General features: G+C 37.5%; 6 protein-coding genes across 12 annotated transcripts; 4 read left to right on the forward strand and 2 right to left on the reverse strand.

Moving 5' to 3' along the window:
- The first annotated feature begins 954 nt into the window (after positions 1–954).
- Positions 955–6,752, forward strand: LOC110753605 (zinc knuckle (CCHC-type) family protein). Of its 2 annotated transcripts, none has more exons than XM_021954539.2 (7): positions 955–1,261; positions 1,387–1,449; positions 1,577–1,746; positions 1,830–1,952; positions 2,678–2,879; positions 5,407–5,521; positions 5,620–6,752. In XM_021954539.2, exons 1-7 carry the CDS (start codon positions 1,043–1,045, stop codon positions 6,423–6,425), a joined length of 1,698 nt encoding a protein of 565 aa, XP_021810231.2. In that variant the 5' UTR covers positions 955–1,042; the 3' UTR covers positions 6,426–6,752. The 2 variants fall into 2 exon arrangements, with proteins under 2 accessions (XP_021810231.2, XP_088110854.1); XM_088254728.1 differs by having other exon boundaries at positions 1,245–1,261; positions 1,545–1,746.
- A 136-nt stretch (positions 6,753–6,888) lies between these two features.
- Positions 6,889–8,095, forward strand: LOC110753586 (uncharacterized). The gene is made up of 2 exons (XM_021954517.2): positions 6,889–7,248; positions 7,535–8,095. Exons 1-2 carry the CDS (start codon positions 7,042–7,044, stop codon positions 7,763–7,765), a joined length of 438 nt encoding a protein of 145 aa, XP_021810209.1. The 5' UTR covers positions 6,889–7,041; the 3' UTR covers positions 7,766–8,095.
- Positions 8,096–9,412: 1,317 nt separating this feature from the next.
- Positions 9,413–12,934, forward strand: LOC110753609 (F-box family protein). Its single transcript, XM_021954543.2, has 8 exons — positions 9,413–9,807; positions 10,092–10,369; positions 10,657–10,732; positions 10,934–11,044; positions 11,549–11,723; positions 11,830–11,948; positions 12,506–12,566; positions 12,673–12,934. Exons 1-8 carry the CDS (start codon positions 9,730–9,732, stop codon positions 12,741–12,743), a joined length of 969 nt encoding a protein of 322 aa, XP_021810235.1. The 5' UTR covers positions 9,413–9,729; the 3' UTR covers positions 12,744–12,934.
- A 371-nt stretch (positions 12,935–13,305) lies between these two features.
- PUB15 (Plant U-Box 15) lies at positions 13,306–16,565 on the reverse strand. Its single transcript, XM_021954518.2, has 4 exons — positions 15,814–16,565; positions 15,584–15,697; positions 14,764–15,189; positions 13,306–14,474 (listed from the first exon to the last, which is right to left on the reverse strand). The coding sequence occupies exons 1-4, from the start codon at positions 16,135–16,137 to the stop codon at positions 13,419–13,421; spliced, it is 1,920 nt and encodes a 639-aa protein (XP_021810210.1). The 5' UTR covers positions 16,138–16,565; the 3' UTR covers positions 13,306–13,418.
- An 876-nt stretch (positions 16,566–17,441) lies between these two features.
- On the forward strand, positions 17,442–23,323 carry LOC110753588 (BTB/POZ domain-containing protein). 6 transcript variants are annotated; one of them, XM_021954520.2, is made up of 14 exons: positions 17,442–17,577; positions 17,683–17,838; positions 18,263–19,139; positions 19,528–19,857; positions 20,092–20,322; positions 20,680–20,841; positions 21,044–21,256; positions 21,352–21,399; positions 21,513–21,571; positions 22,000–22,132; positions 22,228–22,302; positions 22,406–22,486; positions 22,708–22,776; positions 22,962–23,323. In XM_021954520.2, the coding sequence occupies exons 3-14, from the start codon at positions 18,342–18,344 to the stop codon at positions 23,178–23,180; spliced, it is 2,418 nt and encodes an 805-aa protein (XP_021810212.1). In that variant the 5' UTR covers positions 17,442–17,577; positions 17,683–17,838; positions 18,263–18,341; the 3' UTR covers positions 23,181–23,323. The 6 variants fall into 6 exon arrangements, with proteins under 6 accessions (XP_021810212.1, XP_088100905.1, XP_088100906.1 ...); XM_088244779.1 differs by having other exon boundaries at positions 17,683–17,783; XM_088244780.1 differs by having other exon boundaries at positions 17,446–17,581; positions 18,243–19,139.
- A 36-nt stretch (positions 23,324–23,359) lies between these two features.
- Positions 23,360–25,410, reverse strand: LOC110753590 (small nuclear ribonucleoprotein SmD3b). The gene is made up of 5 exons (XM_021954523.2): positions 25,178–25,410; positions 24,354–24,406; positions 24,175–24,241; positions 24,035–24,091; positions 23,360–23,702 (listed from the first exon to the last, which is right to left on the reverse strand). Exons 1-5 carry the CDS (start codon positions 25,334–25,336, stop codon positions 23,643–23,645), a joined length of 396 nt encoding a protein of 131 aa, XP_021810215.1. The 5' UTR covers positions 25,337–25,410; the 3' UTR covers positions 23,360–23,642.
- Positions 25,411–25,506: the final 96 nt, after the last annotated feature.

Here is a 25,506-nt window from a genome sequence, read left to right on the forward strand (position 1 = left end):
GAAGTTGGGTGGAGGAGCAGCATGCAAAAAAAGAATGAATTATAGCATCCACAAACGAATGTCATTTCATTTCCTACTTTGGCATAGTGGAAAATCCACGCCATAAATTATCACCTGAAGCAGTAGAGAAGGACAAGAAACTCACGTACTATCTTGTCTCTTGATAGGCTGTACACTTGTGGTTTTCGTTGGAGTATAAAGAAAGTGATTTTTATTTTTTTGGGGTGTTAATTAAATGGAATGTACTACCTTATAGCCAAGGTCTCTCCCTCCCACCACAACCCCCCACACTTTATATCTACATGTTATTTTGGATAATCTTATCTTTGAAATTTATTGAGCAATTATAAATTAGCATTATATCATTTAATTTGAGATTTTCTATTTAAACCCCGCACTTCTCTTTGTTCATTCAAATACTTAAATCATTAAGCTGTAAGTTTTATTATTCTGTAAAAAGATAAAAAAGGTCATCCAACTTAATAATTAACCCTAGTAGATGCTTGGGTGTGTTTCTAAAGTTCATTTTATGTATGAAACACACCAAAGTCCCATTTACAACATAACAAAGAGGCTTTGAACTTCCTAGAATTTACAAAACTGCCATCGATTTTCTTAAAACAAGCACAGCCTCAAAGCCTCTTTATAATTTGGACCCCTATATTAGTGAAACTCCCAAATTTATTTTGTTTCACTTAACTCCCTAAACTTTATTTGACCAAAAAAAAAAAAAAAAAAAACTCCTTCAACTTTATTAGTGAAGATGATTTGAATTTAAAAACCCAAGTAGTCATAGTGCAAAATTTAAAAGCCCAGACAATGGCCAGCCAAGTAATAAAGCCCAATATGCGGAATCCACCTGAGGCAGCACAGAGAATGGGCCAAGTCTTAAAGCCCACTATTCCAATTTCCACTGAGCGAGCACGGAGTACCTCAAGTACCTACCCCTACCAAGTAGCCCTGGTTTGTTTCAGAGGGGAAGAAGACCACATTCTATTGAAAAATACGAACAAAAATAAAAGAAGAAAAGAAAAGAAAAAGGATGGAAGGTGAAGAAGAGGGAGGGATAAGGCTGAGCAAGAGATTTTCGGACAAAGGAGGGGAGGTTGATTACAAGACCAAGTCAGGCACGGCCTGGAGCCACTCCTACCTCAACCAGAAGCCATGGCACCCTCTCTCTTACCCCAACCAACGCCGCAAGTGGATTGCAGAGCAGATCCAGGCCCAGCACCAGCGTCGCACCGAGGAGGTCTCCCGCGAGGCACGTCCCCACCGCCCCCTCTCCCTTCGCATCCCATCATCTCAATTTTCATGCTTCCCCTTCATCGCAATTTTTTTTTTTCTGTTAGTAATGTCAGTTCTCTCTCTTTCTTATCATTTGTGCAGTATGCCCAAGAGCAGGAATTCTTTCGCCAGACCGCTCTCGTCTCCAAGAAAGACAAGGAAAAGGTGCTAAAACTTCTTCTTCTTCAATTTTTTTTCGAAAACATTTGGTTATTCTCTTTATTTATTTAATTTATTACTTATTATTCCAACTCCGAAAGGACCCGTTCCCATTGCCTGAGTTGATGTGTAGATTGAGATGATGAAAGCTGTTAGCTTTATGTATGTTCGTCCACCTGGTTACAACCCCGAAAGTGCCAAAGCTGCAGAGATTGCTGATGAGAGTGTAAGAGAGCACCATAATAACCCCTCCTTTGAAGACCCACAAACACAAACGCAAACGGATGCCCCTTCCACTTCAAGGTACAATGCGTTATATTATTTTCTTCCTTATTGTATGATATGTTTTCATTACATCTTTGAACTAATTTTCTCTTGCTAATTAGGCCACGGCCACCGGAGTGTATGCCTCCTAGTGGCGAAGAAGCCAAAAAACCAAGACCCAAAGACGTGTTTGGCCGTCCTTTACCAACGGAACAAGAATTTGAAATTTTGAAAAATGCTCCAAGGTGGGCCTGTTGCTGCCTTTACAGTAAGATGCAATGTTTTTATGTCACTTTATAGTTTCCGGATTGAAATACATTAAGATGCTGAGAAGAAAAGGGGCTTAGTTATGACAATGATCTTTCACGCACTTTGGGTTGCATTGATAACTTGCCAATTCTTTTAGGAAATTAGATTATAAGATTCTTAGATTTGGTTTTATCTCAGTATAGGCATTTTCAGAGTTTGGCTCAGTTTCTTGTGTTGTGATCCATCAACTTCATAACCCAGACTTTAACTGAATACCTCGGAGTCCTTGCTGGACTGTTTAAAAGTATAAAGTTGATGGGTTGTGATTCTAGAAATGCATACAAGAAGCTGTTACATCACTTTAGTCAGAATCAACAAAATTTGTTATGCAACTCTTTTGAGTCAAGCATATCTATGACTAATATATTGTCTTATGCATTTTATTATTAAAAGGAGTTGAGATCTCGAACTGAGATTTCTCTTTCCTCACAGATGCAGTTGTCTCTCTCTGTACCATGGTTGGTTTCTCTTAGTGTCTATTTCTATTGAAATTGAAAGTGACCGAGGCTCACAGTTGGTGCATGTAAGGGTATCTTTGAGCCTGGAAGACATGCTTTATTATTTGCAATTGTTGCCCACAGTTACATTACAATTTCTACAGTCAAGTTGATACTACTCTATTGTTTTGATGATGATAATAATAATCATAATTTTTCCAAAGGATGGAGACTGGTGTCCCTACGAGGGCAAAGCCATTTGGAGTTGAAGTGCGCAATGTGAAGTGCGTAAGGTGTGGAGCATTTGGTCACCAAAGTGGCGATCGTGAATGTCCATTGAAGGATGCTATAATGCCTAATGAGGAGAGCCGATTGAAAAGGGATGACCCTTTGACTGCTATTCTTGCCCACACAGATCCTAGTGAGGTTAGTCTTTTTGTTTTTATCTTGAAACCTAACAGAGGGGTGGGGGGATTTAATTATCCCTTGCTCACAAAATTATTCTTATCTCTGTCAAATTGGTGAGTGCTTGAGGTGACGCCTTGCATGGCTAGGCTGGCATAAGGCTCAAAGCATTTGGCTTGGATCTTTGAAGTTTTTTTTTGTTTTGTTTTTTGTTGTTGAAAGAAGTGCACGTTATATTTCCTACCCAATAAAAAGAAGTGTGGATTTCTATTACCATCAAAATTTGTTTAGATCCCTTTGGGAAAGTAGAGATTTAAGCTCATTAAGGTTACTCTCTGAAGTTTGCCTTCTAATTCTATAAACTTGTTTTTTATTATCGTAGCATCACTGGCTAAGAGTTTGGGGAATTTGCAATAGGGGTTTCTTTGAACAAGGATGGTAGATTACATTTTATGAACTGGGAGAAAAGGATATGTTTGTTGTCACTTTTGTCTAGGGTTTAGGGTTGTTTGGTAAATAAAATGTCTAGCTTAAGTTATCTAAAAAGGGAAAAAGTCTATATCAAATTTGTTGTCCCCATTATGGGGTTAGCGTAGCCATAAGGAGGGTTCAGTTGTTTAATAATGCTTATAGTGGAAAAATGGCAGTACAATGTAAGTAGGGGGAAGGATGGTTTATGGACTAGAATTATGGTTCAATTGGACATGAAGACTCAGGGATTTTAGCAACCACTTAAAGAAGATTGGCAGGTTTGAAGTATAGACAGGGGAGGCCTATTGTTATACTTTTGCAAATGGGAGTGTTATTTAGTTTATGGGAAACCATAAAAACAGTTGGGAGGATGATTGTTACATGTGGTTTAGTTGGAAGCTTGAGGTAAGAAACTGTGGTTTTGGTCATAGCATTCAAACTACTGCCGCTGGAAAAGTAAGGAATAAAAGGGGAAAGACTGTCGATAAACAGGTTATGGTTTTGATCACTACTAATTAGTACTGAAAAACAAAGGAAGTAAAATTTCTAGGATTCTCATGTAGAATCTTATACTCTTATAGATTGGGAAGACCTAGGTTGGGATTGTATCTCAGAAACCTCAAATAACACCTCATAACTTCAAAGAATAGGTGTAATACTAACCTAAGAAAATTTTTCAATGTGTCATTTCATTTACTAATATTTAAGTTGTTGCAGACTGCAAGTACTGTTCTCTTAGTATTAGGAGAGATCATTGTGCTTCCAGAAATATTCTGGTACATGATCGAGCTCATCTTTAAGTTCTTTGCATCTATAATTTATCTAGTGGAAGAATTAGTTGGTGTTACTTACGGATTTGGAGCAAGTTTATGAATTGGGGACATGGTCACCTGGTTTGTGCCAGTCATTTAATTCAGATTGTGACAGTTGTTCATTATTCTTGCCATGAAATTGTAAGTCATGACCAATATACTGATAGGTAACAGCTTGCAAGAGTCAAACATTTGTTATACATGTTAATTTGGGTTAAATTAAAATTGTGTTGCTCAGAATGCAGTTTACTATGGCTGGAGAAATGGAAGCATGGTAGACCATTGTCAGGATGTTAGACAACAATTGTAGAAAATAAATATAATTTACGTAAATTTTCACAACTATAACCTCCTTCTATCCATCATTGTTAAAGGCAAAATGCCTTATTTCCCTGATGGAGGCACATCTACAGAAATTTCAACCATATATTGGTTGTATATTGCCAACCAACAAAATTATAGCTTGTAAATGAAGAAATTGTAAAGTAGCTGTGAATCTGTGACAGGAAAGTTAGTATATCTGTATGTTCTAGAAAGTAGTGGAACACTTTCTCTCTTGCCTACAGTTATGAAGTGGATCGGTTAATGTAACCGATCAGTTGTTTGTGTGTGTGTATTTCTGGTTTGTTTCTTTTCCGAGCTTGTTACTTTGCTTCTTGGTCTGTTTCGATTATTCCATCCTTGATCTCTACTTTGCTAATGAAGTTGTGTAGAAAAAGCCTTCCAACAAAATTGTAGCTTGTAAATGAAGAAATTGTAAAGTAGCTGTGAATCTGTGACAGGAAAGGTAGTATATCCATATGTTCTAGAAAGTAGTGGAACACTTTCTCTCTTGCCTGCAGTTATGAAGTGGATTGGTTAATGTAACCGATCAGTTGTTTGTGTGTGTGTGTGTATTTCTGGTTTGTTTCTTTTCCCAGCTTGTTACTTTGCTTCTTGGTCTGTTTCGATTGTTCCATCCTTGATCTCTACATATGTTTGAGCCATATTTATATCTTCTCTTTTGCTGTCAAAAGGTTGGCTCTAACATCAACTTTTGTGTATTAGTACATAAATAGATTAATTAACTTGACTATTTGTTTGTTATAATCTCAAAATCATGCTTACGTACGATAACGAAGGATTCTCCTGTTTGCTCTGTTTGAAACGTTGCTACTATACATATAGTGCCCTACATCCCTGGAAACTGAGTAATGCATTCTTATATGATTATGATGCACGCAAAAAAAACCTAGGATATATATCATATCTTGCTTATTTTGCAGCCTCTGAAGTGGGAGCTCAAGCAAAAACCAGGAATTAGTCCTCCACGTGGAGGGTTTAAATCGGATGACCCCAACCAACAAATAGTTGCTGAGGACATATTTGATGAGTATGGAGGTATTTAGTTTTCAATTCCAGAATATGCATGATGATTTCTTTCTTGTATCTTTGTATTGCATGTGAGGTAACTACCACCAACCTCAATCATTTTTCAGGCTTCCTCAGTGGGGATGTCATCCCTGAGCTACTGACCAACTTCTCAAGCCAACCCAGGGACAAGTCCAAAAAGAAGACCAAGCACAAAAAAAAGCAGTCATCACCATTGAGTGGGGAAGATGGGTTGTCATCTTCTTATGAGGATGATAAGAGGTCAAAGAAGAAAATATGCAAGGTAAATAAAAAGAAGCATGGTCATTCTGAATTGAGTTCAACAGAGATTTTGGAATTTGATAGACATAAAGTAAAGAGTAGAGACAAGCATTCTTATTCATTTGAGAATTCAAATAATGAAAAACATCAGAGAAGTACAAAGAAAAGACAGAAGCATTCTCATTCATATGAAGATTCCGAGATATGTAGGCATTACAAAAGGGACAACAGCAGTGACAGGTGTACTAATTCATCTGAAGATTCTGAACCTGACAAGCACCGTAGAGATGTCCAGCGCAGACGCAAGCATTCTTTTACAGTTGAGGATTCGTATCATGAAAAACATCATAGAAGTAGAAAGGTCAGACAGAAGCATTCTCATTCATATGAAGATTCCAAAATTGATAGGCATTGCAGAAGGGAAAAGAGCAGAGAGAGCCTGAATAATTCATCTGAAGATTCTGAGCCTGATAGGCACCTTAGAAGTATCAAGAGCAGACGCCGGCATTCTTATTCATCTGAAGATTCTGGCACGAACAGGCAAAACAGAAATAAAAAGAGCAGGGATAGGCACTCCTACTCGTATGTTAGAACCGAAAATGAGAAACATCACAGAAGTAGAAACAGCAGGCACAAACACTCTTGTATCTGAAGATTCGGTTCTGAGGATGGTAGAAAGGGGGATGGCCCAAGTGGGCACCCAATTGTAGTCAACGTCGCCACTATCAAGTTATCAACCTCACTGTGTATCAGAATTAGATTTTAAATATCTTTACAAAGAACTGGCTTAGCAAGTGTTGTGGTGGAAATGAGCTCTCTACTAATTGTAATGATGAGAGGGAGCCGAGTCAACTGACACGACCGATTATCTGTCTCGTGTTCTTGTTGTGGCTTAGCAAGTGTGTGTGTGTTGGTTTTTTTTTGGTATTCGAAATTAGAAAAAACATGTATGTAATCAGGCAGCTGTTTTTCTTCTGTATGTTATTGACTCCCCAGAAAGAAACCAAAAAAAACAAAATGATTAAATTAAAGAGTTTTTTTTTTAATGAGAAAAAAGAATATTAATGCGTCCAATTCCACCACCAGCAGCAGCAGCAGCCCGGTCCGGCCAAATTAATTGAAATAACAAAAAAGAGAAAACAAACCCAAATTACAATACAACGAAGATCGATTCTGAGGCGGTAGAAAGGAAAATAAAAGGGGCGTGGTGCCAGAGGGAAAGAATACTCCCATCCCATCGCATCGCATCGAGCAATCGGGTTTGATAGATGGCGGGTGCTAGGGCTGCTAGGGCAAGTGGATCAGTAATGGCGGCGGCTGCGGCTGCCGCTATGCCGGAGTCGAAAGTAATTGCGGCGAAAGTGAAGACAAAGACTTGTTGTTCAGAGCTGTGCAAGTTCCTTGGCATCCCTGAACGCACTCGCTCTCCCACCGCACTCTTAATTTCCAGGTTCATTAGTCTCTACAACCATCAGGTATATTAATTAATTTAATTTATGCTCTCAAATTCTCTATCATTATTCATTTTCATTTTCATTTGACAGACAGACAGACCTACTACGATTTATTTGATTTGATTGATGCAAGCAATGCCCCCATTTCATTTCATTTCACTTGCATTGCAATTTGCATTTCACCGCTAGTAATAGTCTAAATCTATGGTTGTTGTTGTTGTTGTTGTTGTTGTTGGATAATCAAATCATCAATCAACGCCTCAGATCATTGATTCATATTGAATTGTTAGCTATTCCATGTTTGCAGAGTCCCGGTATCAAGGACCGTACTTGGGAGGAGAACTTGAAGACCTTGTTGCATGGGAAAAACAGAGTTGGGCTCTCTGAAATCACCAGATTGCTCTCCCCAGAATTCACCTATTCTCGTATCAAAAGCACCAACGCACCCACTGCCGCACCCACTGCCATCGCTGACCAGAAACAGCACGATCTCAATAAATCCAAGAAAACCAAAGGGAAGACCTTGAAGAACAAGTAGCAAAAACTGCCTTCAATTTACATTTTCTGTTTCAAATTTAATCTTTGAGAACCCTTAACTGTTCTATTTCGATTACCATCTGTTTAAGGCATATTAGAATTAGTTTTGAGTCATTGGATTGTCTTCCAATGAAATAAAGTGATTAAAATTTGAATTTCGAAGAAGAAGAGGAGGGGAAATGAGAGAGAGACACCCAACTTTTAATGAAGGATTTCGTGGATCTCCACTGAATGACCAACTATACTATAGGGTGTGTATTTTTGGGTTGGTTCATCTAAGGGTATGTGTGTGGAGATGAGTAAATAATACATGACAGTTGTTTGGTGTCAACTTATATTATTTAATTACCTGACTATGTTAAATGGATTGTGAAATATGCTTTATTAATACATGTCATTTGGTACACACCATGTTTTAGATAATACACGTTTAATTACAAAATTAGGGAAGCTTTGAACTTTAACCTGTCTAAGTTCGAATGGAAAATACTTCCTAGCAGAAAAATTAGCATAACTAAAAATTTGGTATTTTTATTTTGGTTCAGAATTCCGTAGTTTCAATTTTCTTATTTTGTTAACGTGCATCAGTTCTAGACTTGACAAACGTTACATGTTGTATCCAACGCAATTGCTTTCTTAATGGGTGATTGCATGATGCTTTTCAATTTAGGGATCATTAAGTGTTTTACGTTGAAATATGATAAAAGAGGCCCATTTGATTCACGGAAAATCATTCCTCATATATCTTCTATATATATAAAGCAAAAGGTAGAGAATGGTGAAACATTCAAAATACCAAAAAATGCCCTTGGTTAATGCAAACATTAAGAATTGAAATTAATAATTAAGTGAGGATAATATGGTAAATTTACACTTTTTCATAATAAAAAATTTAAAAATTAAAAGAAAAATAAGATAATGGATCCTCTTTTTATGGAACACAACTACCCATTATCTGTTTTAATTCTAAAATAAATTTAATTTTTTCTTTTAAAAAACCTCTCGCGGGCGTGGAAGCGCATGCAGAGAGGCTAGTATTTTCTTAAGAGAAAGGAAATTGAAAATTCATTTTTCATGTTTGGTAAGCTAGTAAAATAACTAGGAAATACACTGACGGGGGAGCCACAAAGAGTTCGGACAGGCCCAAGCCCCTTCTCATTATATTATTTTTTGGGTAAATGAAAAGAAATATAAGTATAGACTATAGAGGTTTCAAAGAGTTCTAGTTAGATTAGAGCTTAGAATACAATCCTCCTATTACTAGATAGAACATCAGATGAAATAAAAAAAAAAGAAATGAATCCAAAAATAGAAATCCTGCACTTTATGTTCTATTACCAGATTGTTTCATTTTTCTACATTTCGATAATTTTTTTCAAATAGTCTAAAGTGCCCTTTCTAACATGTTATCATTTTATTTTTTTCTCATATTTAATTTGTGCGGGAATTTGAAACAATTTTTAATTTTTTTTTTGTAATTATACCCGTAAATTAGAAATATACAATAAAAAATATATAATTAATGTTTGTTTTGATCCCCATTTTTAATTGTTAATATGGACAAATTTGTTATTGTGACTAGGAAAAATGAAACTCAAATGATTGGAGGATTTCATTTTAGCCTCTATTTTCTATGACAAAAAAATCTTTTCCTATGCCATGACTTACCAAAGATGAAAAATCAAATAATTTTCCATTTTCTAAAAACCTCTGTTCCTCCTCCCTTTACCCTCCTAACTCATCCGACGCTCCTTGTCTCAGCAATCGAAAACGTTGGTAATCTGAATTTTGAAGCTTTGGTGGGTAATTTTTCTTAAGGAAGTTGGTTTAATTCCACGAACAGGAGCAGAGGCCTGTGAAGATATTTGATGATGCGTAGAGAATCAGACAGAGCCCACTTGTGGTGACCACAAATTCTCCGTTAGAATTAGCCAGTGCTTGGTCCTGCAGTCTACGGCCACCGACATGACTACATCAGAGGATGAGGACGAGATTTTGGCTCATTTCCTTGAATCGGAGGTGCTCTCCGAGGTTTCAGACCAGGTTTATCTTATTCGTTATTCTTCTCATCTTCGATTCTGTTTCTGTTTGATCTATTTTTGTGCCTAAACAGTTCTCTTAATATATCGCATTCATCCATTTCAAAACTTTATCTTTCCTATGGCTTTTGAAGGCGTTCAACTTGCGGAATTAGGGTTTGTTTTTCTTGAATTTGCTCTTTGGTTGTTTGTTTTATAATCATATTTTATAGATAGCGGAGGAGAAGAATATAGTACATTGGGTAGGACTAAATAAATGATGTTGTTGGGTTTTTGATTGCATGGTAGGAGGAGGAGGATAAAATGAAAAATGAGTCCAAAGCAAAGAGAATGCGAGTAGCAGAGGATAAGACTGAGGAAGACCCTAAATTTCATAAAAACCCAGAAGACAGAGGAGCCTCGTCCTCATCTTCTTCAAGGATTGAGACTGGCATTTTCTGCAAAATCCCTCCTGAACTCTTCCCTCACATCCTCAAGTTCCTCTCTTCTGAGGATCTTATTGCTTGCTCTCTCGTCTGTAGATTTCTGAATTACGCTGCATCGGATGAATCCTTATGGCGCCGCTTGTAAGTAACTCTTTTATGTCTTTGTATAATTATTTATTGATTTTTCAATCTTTCTGCCACCAAAACTTCTTGCCAAAAGTTCTCTATGAAATCATTCAATCAATCTATCTATCAAAATAGGATAAATGGCTAATCTGTAAAATCTTTTGGCTCCACCTGTTTGCATTTTTAAGAGCTTTACATAATTGTTATTTAACAAAATCCTTCTTAGTATAGTTATGTTGATTCTTTAATGACTTATTTACTTTATTTTCATGAGAGTAGTGTGCTTGTACGACTATTTGCAGGTATTGTATGCGATGGGGTCTTTTACCTCCTACTAGAAAGTTACGTGAATGTCCTTGGAAAAAACTTTATATTCAGGTACTTTATCTTTTTCATTCATCATTTTGAAGTGTTGTGGTAGTTGCTGAAATCATCATGGGCATTTACAATAGAACCTACTTTCAACTCGAAATACAGAATTTTCCATATTGTGTGAGTTTACATGAAACCTGAAGCTGCTTGCAGCAAGCAACCTAGATAGATGATATTAACCTATAAGAAATTCTCTCTTCTTTGCAGCGTGATGAGGAGGACATGGTAGAACTTGTTAGGAATTGCTCACTTGAGTTCAAGGAATACTATATACAAATGCAAGCTGCCAAAAGAAGCCAAGCACCTCTTCCTTCACAGGTTTGGGGCTTCCTTTGTCTTGAAATATTTCTCTATATGTTTATGGTGATCTTTTTGTGTGAGATTATGAGAAGAGCCTGCTGTTTTGCTCATTACTCCATGTAGTATACTTCTATGCTTCTTGAAACCTTATGCATAATTGTCTTCTTGTGTTAACTTGAGATCCTTCGCGTGAGTAGTCATTGGGTCTTAAAACCTTGTGCATAATGCTTTTCTCTTGGGTTAACTTTGAGATCCTTCATGTGAGACTTACTTTGTCAGTAGTTTTCTAGTGCTGAAAATCTTTCATTCAGCCTTTTATTAACTTATCCTTTAGTTGCTTGTTTGTGTTTTCTACTTATCTCTCTCTCTTTCTGTTTATATACAATAGTAATACTTCTGCACTATATATACGATAGGTTCTCAAAACAGTATTATGTGCAGCAATGTGAATTTTAATGCTCTGGATGTGCTTAGTATGAGATCCCTGCTAACAATTTGGTTGTTTGTTGTTTGCCTGTGAAGGTGAATGACGATGGGATAATTCTTGACAGGACAGTAGCTGATCAAGTGTCTATGTGGAAAAGTAGTAAAGGCCTGACTGATAAGGTTGTAGCTGATCATGCTTGTTCTGGTGAAATCTGTACTTACTACCAAATTGGAGATGTATTTGTTTGTGAGAAGACTGGGCAGGTTCATGGTTTGTATCAATAATCCTCATGAACTTTGTGTATTCATGCATGTATCTAGTATTTTTATGCAGTACTCAGGTCTCATCCAATTATTTGTTATGATTTTTTCTTCAGTATGTGATGATAACTGCAGAGAAGTTGTTATGGATCCAACCAATGAGCTTTGGGTCTGTACAATATCTGGGCACTGTTTTGATAGGCTACTATCACCAGCAGAAATGGAGCCAGATTCTGTGAGTGAAAATCTCCTCTACCTTGCAATTTTTAGTCATGATATTACAATTTTTCAAATTGCCACTCATTTTTCCTCATGAGATATTTTGAGGTTTATAGAAATAGATAAGAATGTATTTTATTATTATGGGAAGAAATTCTAGTCTGCATATACAGATGCTAATGAATCCTCATGCAATTCTGTTTCTATTATTTTATATATTATGCTTGCCATTGTTCTATAGTTTGATGTGACTGGCATCTTGTCAATCAAAATAGATGCAAATATTTTGTGTTTTGAGTTCAGACTTCCTTGTCAGAACCTGCGAGATGCTCAGTGAAAGAATAGCCCATACTTGGTTGAAAACCACTTATATTCATGCAATAGGTGATCTTGGCGATATCATGCCTAGGTGATTTTGGCTATATGTGGTTGACAATCATCATGCCTTTGGCTGTATCATTTTCTCATTTCTTGTAATATTGTCAAACGTCACTAGGTGATTTTGTTAGTTGTTACCCATGTAGGAAAGTGTTTGTCTCATTTGCTTTATCATTTCATTCAAATAAAATTCAGGAACTGCAACAAGGGGGTGCGACAGATGAGGCAGAACCATTCATGGGATCTGGTCGCTTTGGTAATTAAGTTGCCTTTTTTGTTTTTTGAGAAGTGTAATGTTAGTTATCAAAGGGTTTTTCTTCTTTTTGTGTACACACCTTATTTTGCTGTTTTTGACGTGGCAGCAAGAGCTTATCTGTTGGGATACAATTGTGCTGATGAAAAAGAGCTAGAGGATGCTTTGAGGTTTTGTTGAAGAAATATAAGGTCCCATCCATCTAGGTGGATGCCTTTTATGCGGCATATGCATAAGTTGCAGCAAATCTTATTCAGTGTAGTAGTGCTATTGTATTGTCCTGGGCCTCGCTGGTGTAACTTGAATCAGAATACATATGACGTGTTCCTATGCTTTTTTTTCTTTGTATTCATATTCCCATGGACACCCAACCCAAGAATTATCTATGACTATGGGCATCATCCAATTCCTTTTAAAAATGAAAATATAAGAGGATGGATGTATGAATCTGATGCGCCGCTGATCAATCTACTTACCCGCCATGCCAACTTCCCCCTCTCTTTCTTTCCTTCTCCTTTCCTCTCTATCATAAACCGGGTGAGAAAAAAGATTATTTACCAAAATGGAAAAACAGAGAAAAAGGGTAGAGGAAATTATTAAACCCTAAACCTAAGAGAAAACACAAAAATATTAAACCCAATCACCAACTTTTTCTTTGTGCTAGCAGCTAGTCTCTTTTACTTTTTCCAAACCCTAATTCTCAGAGGAACAAAGAAGAAAATAGAAAAGGAAAGTCGACGAGTAGACTCCAACTTTACTAAGCATGTTGATTTCTGGTGAGAGGTGCATTTGGCCCAAGAATCAAATAAAGAAAAGCATAATCAGCAAATAAACGAGAACGCATTTTACACAAGTTCAAGGAATTTGTTCAGTCTTGCTTATCAATTGCATAAGTGCATTTGCCTTCCTTTGAGCTCTATTGGTTCCACTCCCTGTGATCTCAACCAAATGCTCATACACTCCAAACTGAAGTGCGGCCAGTAAGAAGGATGAATTGTTTGACGCCAACTCCAGAAGAACTGATGTTGCACATTCCTTGTTCTTGGGAGTTCCTTCTCGGATAAATTCAACAAGAGTCTCAATGAATGAGAGCTGTCCAATCTCTTGCCGTCCATCTGGATGTGATGCAAGAAGTAAGAAGATGGAGAGGGCTTCATCGACCATGCCCAAGTTTCTGTCCTTGAGTATCTGGAGTAGAGGTGGTACAATGCCAGCATTAATGGCCCTCGACCTATTTGATTGGTTCAAAGATAAGTTGAACAGTGCTGTGGCAGCATCTTTTTTACCTCTAATCGTCCCATTCTGCATTAAATCGACTAACGGCGGAATGCCATCTGATAACCCCACAGCTACTTTGTTCTCATCCAGCATTGATAAGCTAAATAAAGCTGCTGCAGAATTCTCTCTAGCTTCTGTGCTTCCATTCTGCAAGACTTCTATAATAGCTGGAATCGCTTCTTCTCTGGTTATCAGTCTCTTGTTTGTTTCGTCAATCGATAAATTCAAAAGAGCCGTCACTGCATGCTGTTGAATTTTAGAATCTGGATAGGAAAGAAGTTGCACCAGTGGTGGGATTCCTCCACTTTTGGCAATCAAAATTCTGTTCTCAGGATTCTCTTTTGAGATTAAACGAATCTTCATCACAGCCTTCCTCTGCACTTCTAATTGATTGGAAGATAGCCGTTCAACCAATGATGAGATCTCCTCTTTGTGTTCGGTGGAGGAACTTTCCTGGCCTGCGGACGTTTCTTTCTTTGGGAGCTGGAAATTGTTCTTCTCACACCACTGCATGATTAGATTTTTGAGAGCATAATTTGGTGCAAGTGACAAGTGAGCCAGAGTTTCCCTGGTCTTAGGACATGTTCTATGATTGGTGTCAAACCACTTTTGTATGCTTTCTCTGTCATATGTCTTCAGTAAATAACCAAACCAGGAAAAAGAAAGAAAAACAAAAAGAGTAATTAGTTTCCGTTTCGTTATGCTCACACACATAAGTTAGTAGAAGGAAGAAGAGCCCAAAAATCTCTGCTATATATACATATATTTTTTTTTAAGACTTGACCATAGTATCACAAAATGAACTCAACTCAAAACGATGGTTTCTAATCCCTGTGATGCGAAATACTTTATTAATTTACCACATATTTCATGTCTGGCTAGTGTTAAAAGAGTTTGATCCAATTTGCACATGTAAACTCACCTGTCCACTTGCAACAATAACAGGATCCGTCATTATTTCTAGCGTGATTGGGCAGAGGAACTCGTGAGGGATCATCAAAGATGGGCACTTCTCAAGCATTTTAGGCATAACAGGGTCGTCAATAACATTGGTTGCTTCCATTCCAGCGATTTGTCTGAATCTGTTAAAAAGATCAATGATTTGCTGAGTAGTCTCTCCACTTGGCCCTCCTCTTTCTTTAACAAGGTTCCGTATAGCTATTGCTTCTCTGTTAAGGTCCTCAATTTTATGGAGGTCTAGCTTTTGCGCCAACCTCTCTATAATGGCACTGTCAGCATTTCTATCTTCTTTTTTGGACAAAACCACCATAATATCCATTGCAAGTTCTATGTCCTGTGTATCTGTTCGCTTCCTTGCTCGTCTAAGTTGCATGATCATGAGTTCAACCTGAACCAAAGCAAAAACTTATATCAGAAAGAAACTACAATTCCATTCAGAAATTACCAAGCTCCTAATGGCCCCAAAACAGAAGGAGAGCAAAAGAGAAGAAAAGTGAGAAAGAAGCATTTAAGAACAAGTTTTTGATACGCAAAATCTCTATTAAACGCGTGCAGTGAAGAAATAATAGTTTGAATTGAATAAGATCTATCTTTATGTATTTAAGTGCTAGCAGGGGATTTATGCTTCTTAATTTGTGATTTCAAATTTAAGCCAACAAGACCATTGGAATATTCTTACATGCCGGAGCAAGATCTTACCACTCTAGTCTAGATGCACAATGAAACAACACATGGAAGCATAAGCATGAGCTAGCCAGAAAAAAGAAGAAGGACATATATACCTGTTCCTTAACTTCATCTGAGATGCAAAGTTCATCAGGCAAACCATCTAGAGCCTGACTGAGTTTTTCATGAACTGCATGAAATCTAACCATGATTCCTTCACTTTCAAGTGCCTAAATTACCAGAACAAAGACAAAACAAATAAGAGTCCTACAATCCAATTCACATTTCAGAAAGAAATAACTTAATTTGAAAAATTAACTTTCATTTTCAAAAAGAAAACCCTAACCAGATAAATTTTGCTCCCCTCATTACAAGTCTTCAACAATTTCTTGGCCATAAGAAGCACCTTCTTCAAATTAGCCAACCAAGCAACCCCCCTTTCCGGAATTGGCCCATCCAGCTCTCTCGTCTCTTCGAAAAGCGGCAACAAGAGCTTCATACGCCGCACCAGGTTATAGCATTCTTTCCTCTGCGTCCTTCGGTAATCCCCGAATTGAGCAACCAATTCTATCACACCCTCGGCAGTTTCCTCTCCTCCTCCTCCACCTCCGCCTCCACCTCCGCAACCTCCACCTTCACCTTCGTCTCTCATCTCTCCATCCATCACCATGGGCCTCCACCTTTATACATATACGTATATAACCGAAAACAAAAACACACACACACACACACGCAAAAGAAAAACGAAAAGCCTAGTTTCTAATTATATTCGTTGGTTTCATGACGAGTAAATTAACTAGCTAGGGTTTATGCAAGTTTCATTCGCGGCCTGAATAGGGGGCCAGGTCGAGGGAAAAAGAAATGTGAAGGTAACGAAACCCTAACCTTAATTTCCATGGATTCTTTCTAGGTGGTGTGTGTGTTCTTGGTGCCTGTCAGAAGCTTTTCGCGGGCTTTTCGGGTCTGTCGCCCTTCAAATTGGAAATACGTGCAGCCTAAAATAGACTGGCATTTGAAAGTTAGTTAATTTCTAACTTACTTTTGGGCTTTCCGGTAAATTGCAATTGCCTAATCTCAACACACATAGCAACAGCGTGCACCGATATTATATCTCAACACACAGAAAAAGGATACTTAGTAATATTATATAAAACCATATCCTCTTAGCAGATGTTGGTTTAAATCAGTTAGCTAGGATAATATGTCCCCTCCTTTACATTCATATTTGATTTCACATTCTTATAAATAAATTAGTTTGGAACAATTTAGAATGGTTGCTGATTTTCCAATTCTCTTTTTATCTACTTACACTCAATTTTATTTATAAAAAAAAAAATAATACTTTTAACTATAACCTATAAAGGAGTATAAGTGAATGAAAGACGACTGAGAATATACAATTTCCAATAAAATGAGTATAAGTGGACAAAAGAAGAGTGGAAAAATCAGATCCCTTTAGAATACTGATTAGGAAAATTTTGACACTCCTCTTAGAAATTCTCCTTACCCCTCTAAATTTTTGTCTCTCTCAAACAGATACAAATAATACCAATGATTCACTCTCCCATACATTTAAATATGAATAAGTTTTGCAAATGACCCACTAGTGTAGTGGTTTGGAGCAATTGCCCTCTAGACAAAGTCCTAAGTTCGAGTCTTAGCATATGTGTAGTGTGCGTGAGTTTAGTATATTATCGTTATTTTCAATAATAAAAAAATCCTGAAAAACACATGAATAATTATTATCTTTTTTGACAAGATGATAAGTTCAGACTTATCAAACAAGAGAAATGAAATAATAGTCATTTTTTTTCCGTGAACAAAACGCCTCCTCAAAGTGCTGTCCCCCTACCTTCCACTGGGGCACTACCAAGTGTTGGCCACTAAAAATAAAAGAGGAATACGAGTAACGAGGATGTTTTTTTTGTCACCAGTAACAGTAATTGGTTAAAAACAGAAAGAAGAAAGTAAAGAAGAGGAAATACTATGTCAGAGATCAAAGCCGGACAAAATCTTGACCATGCTCACTCACACACATGCACTCTATTTGATTTTGATTGATTCGGGATTTCGGATCAAATTGAAATGCAGGCACAACTGCCACGTTACGGTTAGTACGTTTTCCTCTACCGTTGTCAATAAGGGAATTAATTATCTTGATTTTAATTTAACTATCAAATTCGTCGTTTAAATTGCCTTTCCCATTTGTTTAAAGGTCTCTGTGTTCTTGAATGGAAGGAGTCAGTCAGGTCAAGTCCCATACGCCGACAAATAAGGAACCCATCCCATGAATGATGATTGTTCAACTTCAACCAGGTGAAACCAAAAAATTCCCACCACGAAATTTTCCATTTGTCAATAAATTTCTGAGGTGGGTTCTTCCCTATTCTTCTATGTCTGAAACTGATTTTCTTGTTGTTATTATACATAGACATAGGCATGGCCTGGCCTTCATTTGTCGTTTCTGGGGATTATTATTTTTTTTGGGGGGGCACAGCGATTTCTGATTGATCTTTGTCATTGTTAGTGGGTTCGGATATTTGTGGCAAGTTGAGGAGGGTATTGATCTTCTAGCAGTTTCCTGCTTACTTTTACAACTGTAATAGCTTTCTATTTACCCATAAAATCTTAGAGTTACAACAATTACGTTAGAATTTGAGCATAAGGTTCATCCTCACGTGATTTTGATTGATTGAAATTGAAGTTGATGTCCGATTATAAGAGCCAGTCATATTTTAAAATCTAAGATGTTGTTTATGTTGTTGCCTCAATCAGAATCTGTCCTTATTTTCCAGATAGTCAGGGTGGTGTCTAAGGGTGCACTGCAAGGTGCTGCCCATCTCTGGGAGATTGAATGATATTCAGTAGGAAGAGATGATGGATAAGAAAGAGAAAAAGTTCCTTACTGTGGCGCCGTTTGAGTGTGCTTGGCGAAAGGATTTGAAGTTCCGGGAAGCCGGGCGGGGTTGCGTGGCTTTTGAAGCTTCTGCTCACAATGATGTAACGCTGGTGTTCCGGGAGAATGTGGGAAGCCAGCACTATCACTACAAAAGAGATAATAGTCCTCACTATACTGTTATTCTGGGTAGTCATAGGAATAGGCGGTTGAAAATCGAGGTAGATGGGAATACTGTGGTTGATGTGGAAGGTGTTGGACTTTGTTGTTCTTCTGCGTTTCAGAGCTACTGGATCAGTATCTGTGATGGTTTGATCAGTATTGGTAAGGGAAGATACCCTTTTCAGAATCTAGTCTTTCAGTGGCTAGATTCAAATCCAAATTGTAGTGTTCGTTATGTTGGGCTTAGTAGCTGGGATAAACATGTTGGGTATAGGAATGTCAGTGTATTGCCATTAACTCACAACCATATATCCTTGTGGAAGCATGTGGACTGTAATGAGTACATTTGTGAGGAGGATGGTGAAGAGGAGTTGGAAGATGAACAAACGGTTTATGAGAAATGGGGGATTGAAAATTTTCTTGAAAGTTGGGAGTTATCTGATGTTCTCTTCATTGTTGGTTCAGAAGAAAGCTCTGTACCTGCTCACAAGACTATTTTGGTAGCATCTGGTAATTTTCCTTTGAGTTCATCAGAAGATGTTATCCAGCTAAAGGGGGTAACTTATCCGGTTCTCCATGCACTGCTTCAATATATTTACACAGGTCGAACACAGGTATAGCTTAAAAGTATGGGGAAATCAGAACTGCATATCTATTGAAATCTCAAAAGCATTGGATAATTTGTATGAATATGCAAAAGATTACGAATATATGTTATTTTCTCCTACAGATGCTCGGGAATCCTTGAAAAGTACATGTTTTACGGCAAGAACCCTGTGTTTGTTATTTTTTTGCATGACATTCCTCTCTCTCTCTCTCTCTCTCTCTTATTATATATATAAGAAAAAACTTCATGTGTGTTGTTTTTATGTGAAGTTCATCATCCTTACTATTTGATACAGACTATTATGCTAAATATGCTGTCCTAGATGACTCTTCGCAGTTCTAACTTTGTTTCAGAGGTGCCAATTCTAATAGGTCTTATGGAACTGTTTGATATAGATTCCAGAACCACAACTTGGTTCCTTAAGGGCTCTAGGCTTACAGTTTGAAGTGATTCCATTAGTGAAGCAATGCGAGGAAGCAATGGAACGATTGAAACTAAATAAAAAGTTGTTTGACTTTGGAAAAAGTGTGGAACTGTCATATCCATGCACTCGGCCACATTGTTGCACAGCTTTCCCCTTTGGAGTTCCTGTCGATATACTGAGGCTTAAACAATTGTATTTAACTAGCAGGTACAGTGACGTAAATATCCACATCGAGGGTCATGGCCTTATTGCCCAGTCACATAAAATTATTCTTAGTATATGGAGTCTCCCATTCGCAAAGGTGAGCCTATTCATTTTTATTCTGCTTCATATTTTTATTCTGTTTTGTGTACACCCTTGTGCTTCCCAGATCAACCACGTAACTGCATAATTTTCCTGGAGGGGAAATGCATCGTTTTATGAGCATGATGTTGGTCATAAATGTGCTCTTGGAGTGCACTCTTCTCTGTTCCTGCACATTTTGTTTTCTTAAGTCTCATGGATGACAATTCTAGAAAAATGTTTCATCATGCAGATGTTCACAAATGGAATGAGTGAAACAATTGCCTCTGAGGTCTTTTTAAGAGATATATCACCTGAAGCATTCAAGGGTTTGCTTGAGTTCATGTATAGTGGGGAACTCAACTTAGAAGCTACTATTGATTCTGGTGCCTTATTACTCCAACTTTTTCTGTTGGCTGATCAATATGGAGTCACTCTCCTTCATCAGGAATGCTGCAAAACACTTTTAGAATACCTCTCAGAGGTAGTTTGGTAATCTTTATCTTTCTACATAGTTTAACTCATCTATAGTAGTTCAAATCAGGCCTATGTTTTGTCAGTTTTACAGTATGGCACTTGCATGACTAGAATAAAAGACCAGAGAAGTGACCTGCGGTTTCGGACTTCTGAAAACAAAAGAAGAGATTCCTTTTATGATAATGAATTATAGAGATATTGATACCTCTCATGTGCACATTATATGCAGGGATGGAGTTCTAGTGGAAGGTCATACAGCAAGAGTTTTACTATTATGCACAAGTTTAATGGACGTGGAAGCAGACTGTTTTGGCAAATTAATTGGACTGTTACTTTTGATGCTAACTGTTGACGTTTGTTGCAGGACTCTGTATGTCCGATCCTTCAAGTTGTTTCATCAATTCCATCATGTAAACTTATTGAAGAAACTTGCGAGATGAACTTTTCAATGCACTTTGACTATTGTACAACTGCAAGCATTGACTTCGTTTTGTTAGATGAGACAACCTTTAGCAATATCGTTCAGGTAGGATGCCACTGTTCTTAAGCAGAGTTGTTAAATAAATTGAAGTTTGGTATGATAATGTAATATAATGGACCAAAGTAGTTGTCACTTCAGCTGCTTAAAAAGATTATATGAATATGGAGTTGGAGGAAACATTTAGAATTTGGTACCTTTTCATAATCTATTTTTGAGTATTTTCTTATAGTAGATTATGTTATTGCAGCATCCAGATTTGACTGTAACATTTGAAGAAAAAGTTCTCAATGCAATCCTAATGTGGGGTGTGAAAGCAAAGGAATTGTATGGGTGGGAGGTGGTAGATGAAATGATAATTTATTCCACTCCGGAACTTCTTTTTGGGGATAGGCTGCAGACAGTTCATGACCTTTTGTCCTTTGTTCGATTTCTGTTACTGCCCTTGGCCTTGCTTGAGAAGGTATGCGGACCTTGGATATAGAGATGTATCACTAGCCTACCAAAGACTTGAAATCTTTTGTCTGACTTCACCATTATTCAATAATAATCTTGCAGTTGGAGAAGAGCAACATTAGCAGAAATATTTCTACTTTTAATAATCTTGTGAGTTGAGCATTTCTTATGATTAGTTTTCGAAAAAAAAAAGAAGCTCTACGCCTGTGTGAAAATAATTATCATTCCTGAAGATTTTTTCTTTTTTAATGCCAATATCACAGGTCAAAGAGGCCATCAATTGTATCAAGCATGGATTGGCAGGGCCAGAAAATGAGCATAAGTGAGTGTTGAAGTATTACATTGTTCTTTCATGTTCAAACTTTTGATCTTTGCTTTAAGGAGGCCATCAAATGAAATTGTTTATTTGGTTGCTGAGAAGAGAAGAATGTACAGGAGAACCAGCCTTTTACTTCAATAATTTCTCATGGTTCATGGAAATTCTACATGCATGAAATAGTTTAAAGAGAAGATATTACATGGTAGAGGGCCATGCACCATTATTATTGAAATAAGACCTGCATTATGTCGATTTTGAAGAGATTTGGAGTCTATGTGGTCAAAGGTGTATGGGGTTCATGATCCAAGCTTGTACTTTTGGATTTTTAATAATTTGCATGCTCTTTAATCCTATTGATAATGTGCTTGAGAAGGATTCCTGACTAATGTGTGGATAGGTATTTAGTCAGTTAACGTGGTTTTACTTTGTAGCCTGAGAATCCAACACAGACGATCTAGTTATAAGGAGCTCCAGTACATATGTGATGGGGACAGCAATGGAGTTCTGTACTTTACAGGCACATCATATGGGAAACATCAGTGGGTTAATCCTGTTCTGGCCAAGGTCTAATTCTTTCATCTTTCTTCCCTTTTATGACCCTCCATAGGTTTAGTAGTTTTTAATTCAGCTGTCCATTCTTTATAAATTGCACGTTTCAGAGAATTACTATTACAGCCAGCAGTCCCCCTTCTAGGTTCACTGATCCCAAGGCTTTGGTCTCAAGAACTTACCAGGTATGGTAAATTGAAAGATTAAGGTACTGCGAATTGAAATAATGTAATAAGGGGTTGCTGGAGCTTCCTTGCATAGTAACTGAACGGTATACGTCCACATCAGGGAACATCCTTTGCTGGGCCACAGATCAAAGATGGACACAATTGCACCTGGTGGATGGTTGACATTAGTGCAGATCATCAGGTATTTCTGAATGTTCGCTCTGCGTCATTCATTAATAGATATCAGCGATGTGCTTTTTACATATAAACATCATCATTTTTTAAACATCGTAATCTAATAAAGTTGACAAATTGAAAATGTTTTACCCCTAATCATATTCTTTTGGACTACCTTCCTGTCTAGTACATAGGAGTAACTTTGTTTTGATTGGCTTTCTGATGCATGAAAATTGGCTGATACAGCTTATTTGCAACTACTACACCTTGAGGCAAGATGGGTCCAGGGCTTACATGAGATATTGGAAGTTCCAGGTAAATACCTTTTTTTTCCACGGTTACATGAGATGAGAAATTGGATGGAAAAGACCTTCAAACATGAGATATTGGAGCCATTTTTACATTTTTTTTTTTATGCTGTTGGTTTTTGGGGTTTTATGAGTATTGCTGGATATGGAAGAAGAATGTATGAAGTGAGCCTTTGTTTATGTCTATGTTAGGGATCTCTGGATGGGAAGACATGGACAAATCTGAGAGTACACGAGAATGACCAAACAATATGCAAGCCTGGGCAGTTTGCATCATGGCCTGTTTCTGGACCGAACGCTCTTCTTCCTTACAGATTTTTTAGGGTTGTTCTGACGGGTCCTACAACAGATGCTTCCAACCCCTGGAATTTCTGCATTTGCCTTTTGGAACTATACGGATACTTCCACTGATACTTGTGCAAATTTGGTCAGTGGTCACCAGTCTATACCTTTTTTTTTTTCACCGTCCAATTCATGTCCTGTATATCCACATGTATAGTAGTTAAACTGTATAAATAATAAATGAAGGGAACTTTGGGGCTTGCATCTTTCAATTGTTTGCTCATTGCGCCCCCAAAATAGCCCAAAAGTTGAGTAACAAAAGAGACATTTATACTTTCGATTCAATATAATAGATGTCATGATAATTTCGATTGAGCATGTTAATCTTCACAGGAATGGGTCGATTAAAAAAAACATAGCTATTACATTAACAATAGAAACTACATGAAAAACAGACACGCAAGCGTCAAAAGATTTGGCATCCAATTCATGCATACAATAACGGAACAGCCTGCCAAGATGCTCTCTGGTTTCTTCTCTTCTTTTACACCATTTTTTTAGGGTTTTGAAGGTACGCACGCAGTGGGCTGATTACCTCCGAACAGGTGGTACAACACCCCTACCAGCTGTTCCACGGCCAGCCGCTTGAGCCTGCACAACAATATATAATTAGCGAAGCCAATTCCATTTTCTTTTCTTTTCATAGAGTCGGTCAGGCGTGACAAGCAATATTTTCAGAGTTTTGTATATCCATGCCTCAAATATGATGGTAAAAGACCAAACTAAGGAGCTCAATCTGCCTTGTCTCCACATTTCTCACACAGGAAAGTCCAAATGGAAGGCATCAGGCATGTCAATTTTTTAAACTAAAACGTTTGTCAATGCACAGATTCTATATCACTATGCTTTTAATATAACCTGTTTTTAAAAGGTTCTATTGACAAAATAGGAAATAGATAAAGACTCTGTAAAGAACAGCTTACTTTAGCCCGCATTGCAACAGCTCTACCTCTGCCAACTCCTAGTGAAGCACCCTTACCCTTCAAGATTAAAAATCGAAGGTTAATTAAACAAAATGTACACACTAGGGAGAATTCAATGATCATTAGAAATGGAATGTTACCTTGATTCTAGAATCCAGACGCTTGAACATTGGAGCATTCTTCAGCATGTCCGGTATGACCATAAACCTATCAAAATTTCACATCAATTTCGGAGGAACAGTCAATTTGGAGTGGTAAAGCAACATAACTCAAAACAAATTATGAATGGATGCTGTCAAACCAAAAGTGACCTATATACCTTACTTTGCTCCCTCGAATAAAAACATGCTCAAGCTGTGAAACCTTTCCATCCTGTAGAGGAGTGTAACCAGATCAGAAACTAAATGAAAGAAGAAAAAAAAGGATAAACCAATTGTTCAAGCTTTGAAAATAAGAACACAATAGCATATTCTTTTCAAAATTGAGAATCATCATCAGGACATGGAAGAAGATCAGAGAAGAAGAATGCATGTGACAGACAAAGGAATTAAGGTGTCAGTTTTTCCGTAACGAAGAAAAGGTATTAAGTGCTTGATTTAAGTCCAGGAGACCAAAATCCAGTTAAACTGAAATCGTTTGATCCAAATGTAATCTGTACATCAAAGGAAAAGATTTTTAACCCCATGATAAGGATATTAGGAGTTTAAACCTTACTGGCTCATTCTATTCCACATTTTGAAATTGGGCAATTAGACCATCTCTTAAGATTCTCCACCACCCTTTTTGAACCTAAAAAAAAATTTGAAACAATCATTCAGCTTTATCTAGGTAAATCGCCTCACACAGAGTAGAACTTCAGTTCCTTTACAATTCAATCCACCTTTTTCACCGGATTTTAGGGCTACACCGCTAAAAGCCCAGGGTTTTGGAACACTATTATGCATCGATATTCAACCACTCTAGGGAGTAAAACAAATTCGCTAATCTTGCAAGTGATAGGTCAGATTCACATAAAAGGTACAGTCTAACAGCAAGCCCGTGAAATCTAGGGTTTAACGTGGCAGCGGAGAATGCAGGACTTGAAAATTAACAACACATTGAAAAGAAAGGAACAAAAGAGAGATTGGATTGAGTAAGTGGTACCTTGGCGGTGTAGGTGATGTTCTCGAGCTGACAGTTCCAGTTATCCTCGCACTCCACCATGCTTCCTCTGTAAAGCTCACCGCTCTTCAGCTCCACTGTTACCACGTGCCCTGACGCTTCGTGAAGAAGCTTCACTGGTATTCCCAAGCTTCTACTCATGACTATACTCTCTTCTCTGCTGTTTTTCGCTCTGCAAAACCCTAACTAAGACCCACCCTTTACCGTTGAATTCCCTCTCCCCCTTATTTATAGTGGCCCACAATACGTCGTTCTTATGCGGGTGGGTTTTTCCGTAATTTCAAAGTGTAAAAATATACGAAGACGACATG

The sequence above is a fragment of the Prunus avium genome, chromosome 1, assembly GCF_965620075.1.
Source record: "Prunus avium chromosome 1, drPruAviu1.hap1.1, whole genome shotgun sequence".
Lineage (NCBI taxonomy): Eukaryota > Viridiplantae > Streptophyta > Magnoliopsida > Rosales > Rosaceae > Prunus > Prunus avium.

Coding starts and splice junctions, on each gene's coding strand:
- LOC110753586 (XM_021954517.2), top strand. CDS start 7,042: ATGGCGGGTGCTAGGGCTGCTAGGGCAAGTGGATCAGTAATGGCGGCG. Junction 7,249..7,534: donor TTAGTCTCTACAACCATCAG/GTATATTAATTA, acceptor CCATGTTTGCAG/AGTCCCGGTATCAAGGACCG.
- LOC110753590 (XM_021954523.2), bottom strand. CDS start 25,336: ATGAGTAGAAGCTTGGGAATACCAGTGAAGCTTCTTCACGAAGCGTCA. Junction 24,407..25,177: donor ACATCACCTACACCGCCAAG/GTACCACTTACT, acceptor ACTCCTCTACAG/GATGGAAAGGTTTCACAGCT. Junction 24,242..24,353: donor ATTCGAGGGAGCAAAGTAAG/GTATATAGGTCA, acceptor AAATTTTGATAG/GTTTATGGTCATACCGGACA.
- PUB15 (XM_021954518.2), bottom strand. CDS start 16,137: ATGGTGATGGATGGAGAGATGAGAGACGAAGGTGAAGGTGGAGGTTGC. Junction 15,698..15,813: donor AGGGGAGCAAAATTTATCTG/GTTAGGGTTTTC, acceptor CTGGTAATTTAG/GCACTTGAAAGTGAAGGAAT. Junction 15,190..15,583: donor CAGATGAAGTTAAGGAACAG/GTATATATGTCC, acceptor GCTTTGGTTCAG/GTTGAACTCATGATCATGCA.
- LOC110753609 (XM_021954543.2), top strand. CDS start 9,730: ATGACTACATCAGAGGATGAGGACGAGATTTTGGCTCATTTCCTTGAA. Junction 10,370..10,656: donor GAATCCTTATGGCGCCGCTT/GTAAGTAACTCT, acceptor GACTATTTGCAG/GTATTGTATGCGATGGGGTC. Junction 10,733..10,933: donor GGAAAAAACTTTATATTCAG/GTACTTTATCTT, acceptor TCTTCTTTGCAG/CGTGATGAGGAGGACATGGT.
- LOC110753605 (XM_021954539.2), top strand. CDS start 1,043: ATGGAAGGTGAAGAAGAGGGAGGGATAAGGCTGAGCAAGAGATTTTCG. Junction 1,747..1,829: donor GATGCCCCTTCCACTTCAAG/GTACAATGCGTT, acceptor CTTGCTAATTAG/GCCACGGCCACCGGAGTGTA. Junction 2,880..5,406: donor CCCACACAGATCCTAGTGAG/GTTAGTCTTTTT, acceptor CTTATTTTGCAG/CCTCTGAAGTGGGAGCTCAA.
- LOC110753588 (XM_021954520.2), top strand. CDS start 18,342: ATGATGGATAAGAAAGAGAAAAAGTTCCTTACTGTGGCGCCGTTTGAG. Junction 20,323..20,679: donor TTTTAGAATACCTCTCAGAG/GTAGTTTGGTAA, acceptor CGTTTGTTGCAG/GACTCTGTATGTCCGATCCT. Junction 21,400..21,512: donor TTTCTACTTTTAATAATCTT/GTGAGTTGAGCA, acceptor CCAATATCACAG/GTCAAAGAGGCCATCAATTG.